This window comes from Patella vulgata, chromosome 3 (genome assembly GCF_932274485.2).
Source record: "Patella vulgata chromosome 3, xgPatVulg1.2, whole genome shotgun sequence".
Classification (NCBI taxonomy): Eukaryota; Metazoa; Mollusca; class Gastropoda; family Patellidae; genus Patella; species Patella vulgata.
In genome coordinates this window covers 43,081,846-43,094,963 of record NC_065881.2, presented here as the reverse complement: position 1 = coordinate 43,094,963, position 13,118 = coordinate 43,081,846, and the positions used below count along the sequence as shown (strand labels likewise).

The following is a 13,118-nucleotide window of genomic DNA, read 5'->3' as shown; positions in this document are numbered from 1 at the left end:
CCACGCCAGTTGACTCAATGACAAACCTTATAATACAAAGCGCACGCGTTAACCATTTGGCCATCCAACCCCCCTCTCATCCCTGTTATTACATAGCTACTCATTTTCAGATCAAAACTCTCTGGCAAACAGATTCTTTCCCACAGACAACTAAATCACTGAAGTTTTGTTCAATTCTGCTGACCAAAGCTCTCAACTAGCCATAAAGAGAGTTACAGGTGGGTAATATATTCTATAAATTGAATAAATAAATAACAGAATTTATTATATATATAATTATTTAAATTAATATACATCAAAATATCACATAAAAGCACAAATAAAGACCACAGTAACCTAATTTGAATATATCATAATGCCGTTAATGTTATTACATGTACAAGGCTCTACTTCAAGTTTATTTTTTATCTTGAACAAATAATGCAGTACATAAAAGTTTTAACTTTTCTGTACTTCAAGTACAAACACACAATTATTGAAAACGTAATGCTGTAATCGGTTATCACTGGGTGGTACTTCAAATATAAGCACATGATTACAAATTCTTCATAGACTTTTTGTATAAATTCAGATTGGGATGAACTAAGATGAAGAAAATTCAAAACGAATGACATGTCACCATTTCTATAAGTTTTGTGGTTTGAAGCCAACTGAGTCAACCAGAACGTCTTGCTTCCATAGTCCGATTGGAAGTAGTGTCTGGATAGATTGGAATGCTCAACCTCCAATATTCAAATAAACTCATTATCTACTTAGATTTACAGAATATCGATCTACCATCTTGTAGTACAATGTGAACTTGGTCAAATGATATTGTATTTAGTAGATCAGTCCTCATCAGATGTCGTCTGTGATTTTCCAGAATAACTTCTGCCATGTTTAATATGAATTCCTCCATCCAGTGAAGGAGACGGACGAGAGGATGAGGCTGTAATTAATGAAAACTAAAATCATTTTTGCCAAACTAGTAACAGCAAAGAAATAGAGAATCTCCTACCAGTCTTTTTTGATATCAAAAAAGACGAGTAGGAGATTTTATTTATCACCCAATCCCTTCTTACATGCACAAATAGATAAATATAATTCTTTGCTGCAGATTTCACTTTTACTGAACATTATGGCGTAGTGATACATCATTTTTTGACAGGAATTCAACCATTGCAAAGTCCTTTATATTGACCCAGTGTTTCCATCAAGGTCAACTGAATAACAATAGTTCATTTTTAATAAAAAAAGGTACTTTTAATAAGAAATGAACTGTTCTTTGAAAATAAAAAAAAGTAGTTTCTTTTCAACTGACCAATCAAATTCATGTAAAGCGTTATCTCCTAAGGAGATATCGCAGTAGATTATGAAATATATCACACAAGTGATATCTACTGTAGAATGTATTATTGGGTGATAATTATATTTATAATTATAAAACTCGGCAGACTCGGCAGAGCCTCAATTTTTGTTACTTTATCAACTTGGTAGGAGATTCTCTATATATTTTATACTGTACCTTTAAAGTTATCTTTAGGGCGATTTTGAATCAGGAAAATGGATCTAAAATCTAACTTAAAATTAGCTGTAAATCAAACAAGCTTTACATGAAAAGATTTAGGGATTTATGCATAATTTCCAACTGTCAGACTGTGATATATATATAAATATAGTAGCAACTAACCCGATATATTTCTAGTTTTACTTATAGGTGGTAATGGTGGTGTACTGGGTAGTTTCTGTGGTACATCAACCTCACTTATACCAGTACTGGATGATATTTGTTGTGGTGTGGTGGGTGGAGCACATGAATCTCTAGCACCTGTAATTATTGAAGGTAAACAGGAGTTCAGTGGCCTAATGATTTCTTGCGACTGTACTTGTACAATTACAATTATATCTTTATTTCCTTTTTGTTTTTATGGTTCTGATTTTCTACTCTACATAAGATCAAACATATATTCCGAGCAGCTACTTAGTACAAAATACATTGGCTGTTTACAGTACACAATTAAGGTGACTTGTAATAATGAATCAGGTAAAATATACAATAGGGAATATAAAACAATGAAATATAAATTGAATCACACACAGAATCAATACTTTGACTTGTTTACAATTTCAGTGAACTTTTTTTTGTTCAAAATGATTATAAAATACCTACAGGGTTTTAACCAGTTGTCAATGAGTAAGTCACCTGAGATTATCATTAAAATAAAAGGTATCCTTACCTGTAACAGAATGAGGTCTATCTTGACCTTTAGGTTGAACTGCAGGTCTGTTAACAGTAACATAGGTACGAAGGGTATTTTGAGAAGCGTTAACAAGTCGATCATCTGTGAGTGGATAACATAATCTTGTACTGTAAATACAGTTAAAACTATATCAATTTGGCTTACTTTAATAAAAGTGTATACCAATATTTGTACATTACATGATCTTGTAACTCTTAACAGATGCGAACTCAACTGAACTAGAAAAATACTGAAGGTTCTGCAATCTCATTTCTAAAATTTAACTTGAGATATTCTAATCATTAGTCCAGTGACTAAACCACTTTCTAGTCTCGTTCACACAGAACCTCCTAGTCTTAAACGTACTGAGGGTCTGGGACCGTTGTCAATATCTGATGAAAAGTCCATTGCTCATGCGTAACCAGGAGTTTGGTTTTTAATGTGGTTGATGATCCAGTATCTTTGGCCAAGTCAATAAGTAAGAGTTGCACCCCTTCCCACAATAAATCCCATAATTAAAGACAAACATGAATCATGACAACAAATTAGGATTAATTTAAAAAACATAGATATGGCCCATAAAGAGAGAAATTTTACAATAAAAAAAAAAATAAGAGTGTTGGATATTGAACTGTCATGCAATCAGATGTATTATTTGAAATGGCATTCTTAAATTAATTTCATGGGCGTCAACGTCTTGTTTTAGGACTAGTTACCTCCCTTAGACTTTGTTTATGATAATGTAAAAGATCTAGCCAATGACCTTTTATTCTAAAATGTTGACAATGCATCCAGAGTAATATTCATAGAATATTTTTCTGGATGATAGAGACTAACCACTTTCATGTCTGGATTTAAACATGAGATATTCTAATCAAAGTCCAATGACGAAACCACACACCATCAGAATCTATCCTGGACCCGATTCCTAGAAAATTCTTAAGTAGACTTTGCATTTAAGTAAACTTATCTTATTTTGTGTTCCCAGAAAATTCTTAAGAACGTTCTTGTGCTTAGATTTTAAGTAGACTTCATTGTAAGCACAAGAACGTTATTATGCGTTCCAAGAAAAAACTTAAGCACAACTTCGTTCTTAAACATAGTCAATCTAAGCACAAGTCCCAAGCAAGGTATACGGCTTGCTTAGAGTTATTCGACGGAATTTCCGACACCTTTTGATACCAAAGAGACAATTACAAGACAGAGAAAATCCTTCTCCAGAAGAAATTAAGAATACTATAGAAAATTTCGCTTCTACCCTGAAACCATTTTATTTATTTGCCAGTTAGTAAACAATAGGCTACAAACACACGGGTTACTTAAGATCAAGCGCTCTCACAATTATTCAGTTAGTTTGTATGTGTTTGCGTTTTTTTATCTTGTGGCACATTTTATATGTGTATAGGGGACATGTCAAATAGCCTACATCTAAATCAACCATATATATATATATATATGACGTCAATGAAGCAGACGACAAATTTATGACGTAATTCGCATACCAAAGTTGTTTTTGTGACGTTAAAGAGCATCGTAGTCTCAGTTTATGGTAAACTTTACCAGTCACAATGTACTTAGACTTATACTTGACTTGTGCTTACGTAAGAATGGTCTTGAGAATTTTCTAGGGACGGTATTTTTATAAGTTTCTTACGTAAGAAAAAGTGAAGCATGACTTTGTGCTCACTTTAAGAATTTTCTAGGAACCGGGCCCTGGACACTTGAAATTTGGAGAAGAGTAGGATATAACACTGCTGTCCAGGCAAATTTCCCTCATTGCACACTGCATGGTATATGGCCATCATTATTAGCCCATTTGATTCAGAAAAGTAGGATGTTAAACCCCATTTCATTTCATTACATTTCTCATTACAGTAAATTTTTAATGCTTACCTTATATTATTTTGACCAATCAGCATTCTGTTGATATCAAGTTCTAATATTCTAGGAGTGTTGTGAAAACTACTAATATCATCTTTTACTGCACTTGGTTGAGATGCAGACATCTGAAAATATATTTGTCTTCTATATTTTATACCAGATAAACCATCTTAGAATTTCTGAATTATTATTATTATCATTATTAAAATTAGTTTCCCAGGAGGACAAAGAATTAAAATGTGGGGGTAAATGATTTTGATCAGAGAGTTTAATTTATAACTGAAATATCCACATTATTTACTATTTGTACATACATTCCATGTCGAATTTGAAGATGTTCCAACCCAGTTAACAGCTGCTCCTGCTACACCTCCATCTGTTCCATCAAATGTACCTTTTGGTGAAGGTGCTGTTAACTGTCTAGTGTCTTGATTCTATTAAAAATATATATTAAGCTAATGGATAGATAATCACTGAGCTACCATTGTCTTCATTTACTGGTATTACAATACTATTATGGTGATATATGTAAAATATTAAAAGTTGGTTGAAACTTTAATGGAAGGCACTTTGGAATAGAAAGAAGTTATCCACATTATAATTATGGCCACTGCTTATTTGTACATTTTATATGAAACATCTCATTAAAAGTATTCTTTTATTTAAAACTGATTAATGTTTAAAGCACATTATTATTATTAACTGGATTCTATAGATTTGGCTAAGAAATCGCCATTAAAATCTAAACCAATTCACTATGGTAATTTCCGCACCTGTAACGATGAAACTTCTCGGTGAATACTTCTGATGTTAGATGCTGGTGTGGGAGCCGGACCAAAAGATCTGAGGTTTTCTGGAAGAAGCGTAGAAGAATTTGCTTTTCTTGATCTGATAGGTCGACTTAGTTTTCCAGTATATCTCTGAAGCAATTCTCTAAAAAAAATAATTAAAATATGTATTAGAGGATTAATAGGTAACACATGCAAGGGCGTGGATTTGTCATAACTTTTGGGTGGGGGGACGGATGAACTCTGGAACCTAGAACATTTCATTACCAAACGAAACAAATAATTACGAACAGTTTGCTGTACCAGTGTTATTTCGATGAAGGCTGTAACTAGGGGTAATATGATGACAATATGGAAAATTGACTACCTACATCAAAGCTGCATAAATATATGAAGTTAAGTGAATCGTTCAACGATCAGGACTGTTCTCTTTGAATATCTTGGCGACATGAAGGGGGTCATTATGCACCACACACGCCCTCAAGTGGTTCAGTCGGTTTTGCGCAGCCAAGTTTTGATGCAGTGCAGAGTGCGTAAGGATTGCTCGGCTGAGCAGGAACTAGCAGGGTTCAGCAGTGTGAGATGAGAACAGCTTTGACAGAAGGGAACATCTGCCTCACTTCAGGTGACATAATGAGGAACGCTTCGTGCACAAGTGAAATAGATTTGGCCGAAAACTGGCGCTTGAAGAATGGCAATTCTTGTTCCATGTCCTGATTCAGTTCCAGATACGTAGAAATAAGCTCACCATCATGTGGGTATAAACCGGAAAACCTGTCCTGGCGATCAAAATCATGGGGGGGGACAGAGAACTATTCGTCCCCCCCTTCAGATTCTAAATATAAACCTAAATCCATGCCCATGAACACAAGGATGAATCTGGATCTTTAAGAAACTGGTGTTTGTATGTTTTACATAAATGGACTATTTCTATGTATTTTTCGTTGCCATGAATATGTAAAAATTCTTGCTCATGTAAAAATAATATTTGTTTGGGAGAGGCAAAGAGCAAAACAACAGGCAACCAGGACGCACAGTTGCCAGTTACTTTGTCAGTAGTAATTTGTTGAGTATAGTTGGTAATTTTCACATGAGTGTATGTTTTGTTTAGTGCGTCAGTCAAGATTACCTGCATTTTTTAAGAATTTGTGTACCATAGTTCAAAAACAGTAATTTATACCACATATATTTACGCGTTATACTTATTAAAAAAAAAAAAAAATAATGACAAGATTTTACCTTCCACGATAAGAGTACATAGGTTTAATGAGAAATATTCCAGATTCATTTTCAATACTGTCCAATGTTTCCATTAGTAAATTAGCCATTCTTAATCTTTCTGTTCCCATTTCATCCATTTTGTCCGCCCACCGTTTTGCTCTCTGAAGTAAACAAATAAATTTCAAAACAAAGTGTTATTCTAATTCCATTAACCAAATAACAAACATGCAACTGTAAGAATTTGGTCAGAAACGGGTATCTTTAATAGTTTATCACAAGCATACAGACAAACTCCATTTATTTACCGGTAGTCTACATAGCATAATCCTTATAGTTAACATGAGTAAGGTCAGCTTAGTCTGTACTAGCCAGACACTGATATGATTATACCATAAGTGTTGCTATGTTCTATTTTATTAATACTATTATTATATTACATAACCTAATATCCCTGACAATATTGTTGAATATTAATACCAGTATTATTAACAATAGTTTCTGAGTGGTCATTTTAATATAAGAAGATTATAATTTATCTTAATTATTTTCTATCAAAACATTGTGGCCTTTTGACTTTATGAACCAAGACTAATATAAGTTTATTATATCTATTTACATTATATTGCAATACATTTTAATACTTTTATTGGCTGTATTGCATTATCTTAATCAATTGCAATATGAAAACTGTGGAGTTTTCAGTCTTAAAAGTATTAGGGGTCTTTGGTAGTGGGAGGAAACTGGAGGACCACGCCACTTGACTCAATAGTAGACCTTATGATTTAAAGCACACTTGACCCACCCCCCCATTAAACAATCAGTCAAACAACAACTGTTCTCGGTCATCTGCAAAAGGACTGGTTTGCAATAATTAAGATTTTGATAATTAAAAAATATTTGCCGGCCTGATTATAAATTTTAGTTTATCCTTTGGCTTCACATTTTGTTGCATCAAGCCCAAAAGACAATAGTTTTTGTACACAACAATATCTTGATATAACCACAACCTCTAACATATCATTTATATCCCTTGCTAAACCAAGGTTATTTAATTAAGAAAACGCACCGATAGTAGTTATATATGCTTTCAGGTTTAACTGCAGGATTAAAATATTTAAGCTATATAAGCTTATTTCCAAAATAAATAAGTGTTATCAGGTGTTCTGATAAGATCAGGCATAAGTATTTCATGCTTTGTGTACAGCAACTGTCAGAGTGATAATTTTGATTTGGATTCCTGAGTCAAAAATCATGATTATAATGTGATAAGGTTTTTCCCTTCAATGTGCCTAGATTGAGATTTCATGCAGCACATAACCGAACATGACTCAGACTAGTATGATACAATGTTTGGGAAATATTTCGTTTTTTTTTTAGTTGGTTTCCTTATTGTTTTTCATTTTGAGTGAAGCCTGTATCACTACAGGCCAGGTAATGTAATGTACCGTGGACACTTATGGCTAGCATCCGGATCCATTAACTTTATCCGATATGCTGTTTGTGGTGTCTGTGTATATTGTGTCCTGTCCGTAGGTTTGTCTTGTGTAATTGTTTGTGTGTGGTGTGGTCTTCCTGCACTTACTATTTGTCAAATTCAACATAAAACAAATTACTTACCTGGTTCTGTAGGTCTTCCATCTTGTCCAAAACATCAAAAACATCATCATCTAAAGTTCTACTTTTCTGTACTGTTTCTGAAAATAATACCAAAACTATACATGAACTATAAGTTTGCTATAATACGAGTTACAACTTCACCAATTCAGTAACATACTAGCAATTACTGCCTTTAATCCTCCGTATTCTAATAAATTATGAAACCAAAAGTCACAAAAAATTTATAAAAAATATATATTATATAGATATTTATCACCGAATAGTGATACTAATTTTAATTTCTTTTTCAAATTTTATTCAAAGAATGCATAATTTTATAACCCTTTCTCGAGATGTCTCTTTACAAGCCTATTGGCACCCAAAGATTATAACAGTCAAGACCATTCTTGCTTAAGGCAATCACTTTATAGACTTTAAATCAAATTATTAAAGTAATGACGGACAGGTTTATAATCTTAATGCTAGCCATATTGTCTGTATATGTGAGAGATAAGAAATAAATTATGTATTCTTTAAATAAAATTTGAAAAAGAAATTAAAATTAGTATCACAATTCGGTGATCTATTCAAGATTATTTATAATTGGTCATCTTTGAAAAAAATTTGAAACAAACCTTCTATGTATTTCATTCTGTAATGGTGGACATATTTCTGAACTAGATGAGCTAGTCTTTGAGCTGGTAAGCTTATGTACTTGTCCATTTGAGATACAGCATCCTACAATAATAAAATTATCATTCACAAAAGCTTATTCTTCACATTTTTTTAAAATATCAAATTAATTTAAAAACTTTCTCAAAATCAGAAATGAAATAAAGAACTGAAGTTTTAGATTTGCCATCTATGGTGTAAATGAATGAAATGGGGTTTAACATCCTACTTTCCTGCACCGACTCGGCTAATGAAGACAGCATGCGCCATTTAGTGTGCTATGAGGGACATTTTGCCCAAACAGCTGCGCTACACCATACTCTTATTTCGGATTCCAACTGGCAAAAGTTCCATTATATGCATGCCAATTTGTGCACAGGACCTCAGTTTTTCGTACCATTCAAACGACAAGTTTGCCAGTACCTTCATCCTGCATCACTGACAAGGGTAAACCATGCCGGAAAATCCTGAGAAACCTTCGGGAGCGAACCCAATTTATGATGTAAACAAACAATTATATTTCTTTAAATTGAGACAAAGAATTTTTTTTTAAAAAAGATCGAGGTCTACCAAGTCAAAAAAGAAAAGAAATGTGCTTCATTCAATTACCTTATATTTGTTTTGGTCTAATTTTGCATCATTTACAGCTTTCTTCATAATCTTTGCATTTCTTTCCGCATCAAGTCTTGTAAACATGATAGAAGACTCTGGTGACGGGGCTTGACTTAACTATAAAAGAAATAATTAAATAGATAATTAAAGAATGCATAACATCTTACTAGTTCCATAATATAAGATTGAAATAAGTGTATATTAACCCTCAAAAACAAAAATCTATAAAATAGTTGAAAATCATTTCTTGTACCTGCAATCGTGGTGTGACTGATCTAGAACGTGGGGCTTTACCAAGGGTAGATAACTCTCTCTGTAATCCATTTATTGTGTCCTGCATCTCCATCATTACAACAGTGTTATGTCTAATATTTAAAAACAAATAAATTAATAAAAACTTAAAGATGCATTATTTAAGAGCTAAATAATCCTATTGCTGGTCTTTTTTCTGACTTCAAATATTATATAAATTATTATTTATTAGACATTTATTAACATGATAAGTCTATAATCAACTCACAAGATTTTTAACAATAAAATGGACAAAATCAGAATTTAGTCTTGGCTGTAAAGTAATGTTGCTATGATAATGGACGATCTTCGATACATCTTCGAACAGTCATAACTTCGTTCAGAATAAAGTAATTTGAATGAAATTTTCAATATATTCATTTTTCATTATCTATTTTTGAAATGAAATGGGGTTTAACGTCCTACTCCTATACTGGACTAATGAAGACAGGCTAATGAAGACGGACATATGCCATACAGTGTGCTATGAGGGAAATTTTGGCCGTGCAGCGGCACTATCACCTATTCTTATATTGAATTCCAACTGCCGTGGGATCTTTTACGTGCATTCCAATATATCCACGGGACCTCGGTTTTTCGTCTCATCCGAAGGACTAGACAGCTGTCCTTGCCAATCTATTTTTGAACTATTATAGACATCTAAATGATTTTATTCATAGTTCTTAATGGATCAAATGACTAAAACTGTTATGAATAAATCAATGTACTTACCTCAGCTGCTCTTCATGTTTCTTACTTGTTTCATCTAAGTGGTCTTTTCTAATAAAACCAAAAACACCAAACATTTAACTTAATACATGTATAATCAACTTTTATAAAATATAATATTTTTGTAATTTTTTAGTCCTTAATATAGAAGGGTATTGTCAAATATGTCAATAAAGACCTGCAAACCATTTTATAAAATTTTAAAATAAAACCTATATACCCACAAGGTAGAAGCTTTCTTAAAGTAGGTCAAAAAGTCACAGTATGTACAAATAAGTTAAAACACTGAGAGTTTACAAAGTATCGGTGACAGGAGCAATAACTCTACTCTTTGAGGCACACTACTCATTTCCATAGGGTTCCTTACTCCTACAGAATAATAATGTGAGAAGTTTTAACATACCCTCAATACAGAGGAAGGAAGCCAGAGAAAACAAGCATGGGATTGAAACCACAACACTAGACTCAATGACAGAGGTTATGTCCCTCCATGAATGACAGACAATGGTGACGACATTATAGGCCTATACTCCTACATAAAATATGAGCTTATAAAAATGTAGTAGTATATTATTACAACTTACAATAAATGACATTGATGTTGTAAATCGCGAATATATTCATTATCTACATTGTCTACACCCTGGTTATATACATTAGAATGTATGCTCTCTCTAGTTGGTGCTGGTGTACGAGATGTATCCGGTGTTTTTTCTCTGGACATACATGTTGGATCTCGTGATATATACATCATAGAAGAAACAGGGGGATCCTAAATGCAAAATAAAACCACAATAATACATCTTAGGTTTAAGGTTAAAATTCTAATTCTTATTTTAAGGTTTTCTGACACACAAGGATCATTTGGCGCCAAAAGCCTGATTTCTTATCGGTGATAATCTGTCAGGTCAGGTAAGAAACACGACATTTCTTTGTCAATGGTATACCATATACAAGTGTGTATAAAGCCTTTGCCTATGCAATGATTGATTTATACAAATTAAACATCAGCGCCTCTAACAAATAAGGCCTAAGCAAACAATATACATTTTAAAATAATGCATTTATCTACACTGATGGTTTCTTGGTGATGGATGCAATGGAAAAATGTCAATAAATATGCTTGGTTTATGCAGGCCTAGCCCTCAATTCTCCTATAAAATCAGGAAATAAAATGATAAAACTGATTTCAGTCGATGATATTTGTTAATTTCTACCAGTAACATCAATTAAGGACATGATTCTATCTAACTGTTAATAAATAAGATATATAAACTTACCCTGTCATTAAATAATATACTATTTAAAAGTGAGATGATTTCATCCAGAACTGAAAAAATGCAAAATGTGTAATTTGAATAATTCATTCAGGATTCTAAGAGCTTCCTCCAATATCTTTGAATTTTGAGAACAGCAACTGATAAAATATGGTTTGCTTTTTTAAAAATTTAAAAAGAAATACTGAAAAAAATCCTACCCATGCTGGTATTTTTGGTCATTTTTTCTAATTGTGGAAATATCTTTGCTTCTTTCTTAAAGTGGTGAATTTCTAAATCTGATATTAACTGACTGGCTGACATCATATCTGTAATATATATTCAAACCGAATCAGGTAAAGTAAATCATATATGGATGAACATTTTTATTGCACTAACGAAGATAAACTTTTATGGTTTTGACGTCCATGGTTTACATCTTTCATATGATAGACTTCATAGTCCAATCCTAATGTAAATCCGTCGGCTTTTCGGGTAGAAATCGTGGAACAAGCTTTATTTTGTAGGTTTTGATGTTTGATGACAAAAAACCAATGTTGACATTTTTTCTCAATAAGTCTTCATAGTATGGGACGCCATTATTTGAAAGGCAGTCATTTTGCAATAATATTTCAACTTATATTTTGTTTTCAACTTATTTATAATCTTATCGACTTATCAACTGTGATTTGGCACTGTATTAGTATTGACAGGGGTTAGATTTTTTCCATCACTTCATGAAGATATTTCCAAGATGGCGACCATTTTAGGTGGGAAAATCGGATGATGTGCTGATTTTCATTAAGTGGTAGTGTTTGGTGTCAATATATATGTTTTTGGGGTCGCAGATTCCATTCCTGACATTTAGATCATTGTAAGAGGATCACATGTTCACATACTTAGCATATTTCCACGATGGCCGCCATTTTAAGCGGGAAAATGAGATGATGTGCAGATTTTGATTAAGTAGTAGTGTTTGATGTCAATATATATATATTTACAGGAAAGCAGAATCCATTTCTGACATTTACAACCTTGTAAAATGATCACATGTTCACATATTTAGCATATTTCCAATATTGCTGCCACTTGTGGCTGGAAAATCTGGCGATATATATATATGTGCCGATTTCGATTAAATAGTTGTCTTTGGTGTCAATATATATGTTTTCGGGGGTGCAGATTCGATTTCTGCCACATATAACTGTGTCAAATATGTATATTCATCATTTTAGCATTTTCTGCTACGTAGGCAATTAGCTTATAGCATATTCCTGAAAGCCGGTACAGTGTCGTACCCATTTGGTATATTATCCAACGATGAAAATTCCTCATCCGACATGACCACTGAGCTGATATCAATTTTATTTTTCTGGGAAAGAAAAGCCTATTCACTCGGGGAGAGAGAGAGAAATGGGGTTTAATGCCCACTCGACACAAACTAGGTCATTTCGGGACTAACATGGTTTAATTTTATTTCAATAATTCGCTCGCGCGTAGGGGTCTTTAGCAGTGGGAGGAAACCGGAGGACCTTCAAAATAAAGCTTATTCCATGAATTCTACCCAAAAAGCCGACGGATTGGAATTATGTAACAACCTAATCAGACTATCATAACAAACAATTTACCTTTATCAAGAAGTATTTTTATTAAAGCCTCTTTAAAACTTATAGTACTGTTATGAGATTTTAAATATTCTTGTACTACTGGATGTTCTGGTAATAATTCTCTGAAAAGATCAAAAATACTTCATTGAGATTTCATATAATCTTACAAAAACCTAAAACAGCACATGAATAAAATAAATCACAATTACCTATGTCAGTATTTATTTTTTGGACCAAGAACTGTTT

The 13,118-nt window shown here is 32.9% G+C and overlaps 1 protein-coding gene across 3 annotated transcripts in view; it reads right to left on the bottom strand.

The window, feature by feature from the left end:
• Positions 1–239: 239 nt before the first annotated feature.
• Positions 240–13,118, bottom strand: part of LOC126814951 (tropomyosin) — an 81,172-nt gene continuing 68,293 nt past the window's right edge. For all 3 annotated transcript variants that reach the window (XM_056099567.1, XM_056099568.1, XM_050540420.2), the window contains 16 exons: positions 12,894–12,994; positions 11,487–11,594; positions 11,290–11,339; positions 10,594–10,781; positions 10,013–10,060; positions 9,243–9,354; positions 8,987–9,106; positions 8,341–8,443; positions 7,727–7,803; positions 6,128–6,270; positions 4,874–5,033; positions 4,415–4,534; positions 4,113–4,225; positions 2,217–2,347; positions 1,670–1,807; positions 240–928 (listed from right to left, as the gene is read on the bottom strand). In XM_056099567.1, coding sequence (XP_055955542.1) covers positions 828–928; positions 1,670–1,807; positions 2,217–2,347; positions 4,113–4,225; positions 4,415–4,534; positions 4,874–5,033; positions 6,128–6,270; positions 7,727–7,803; positions 8,341–8,443; positions 8,987–9,106; positions 9,243–9,354; positions 10,013–10,060; positions 10,594–10,781; positions 11,290–11,339; positions 11,487–11,594; positions 12,894–12,994 — 1,813 coding nt within the window. In that variant the 3' untranslated portion in view covers positions 240–827. The remainder of the gene's footprint in view (positions 929–1,669; positions 1,808–2,216; positions 2,348–4,112; positions 4,226–4,414; positions 4,535–4,873; positions 5,034–6,127; positions 6,271–7,726; positions 7,804–8,340; positions 8,444–8,986; positions 9,107–9,242; positions 9,355–10,012; positions 10,061–10,593; positions 10,782–11,289; positions 11,340–11,486; positions 11,595–12,893; positions 12,995–13,118) is intronic.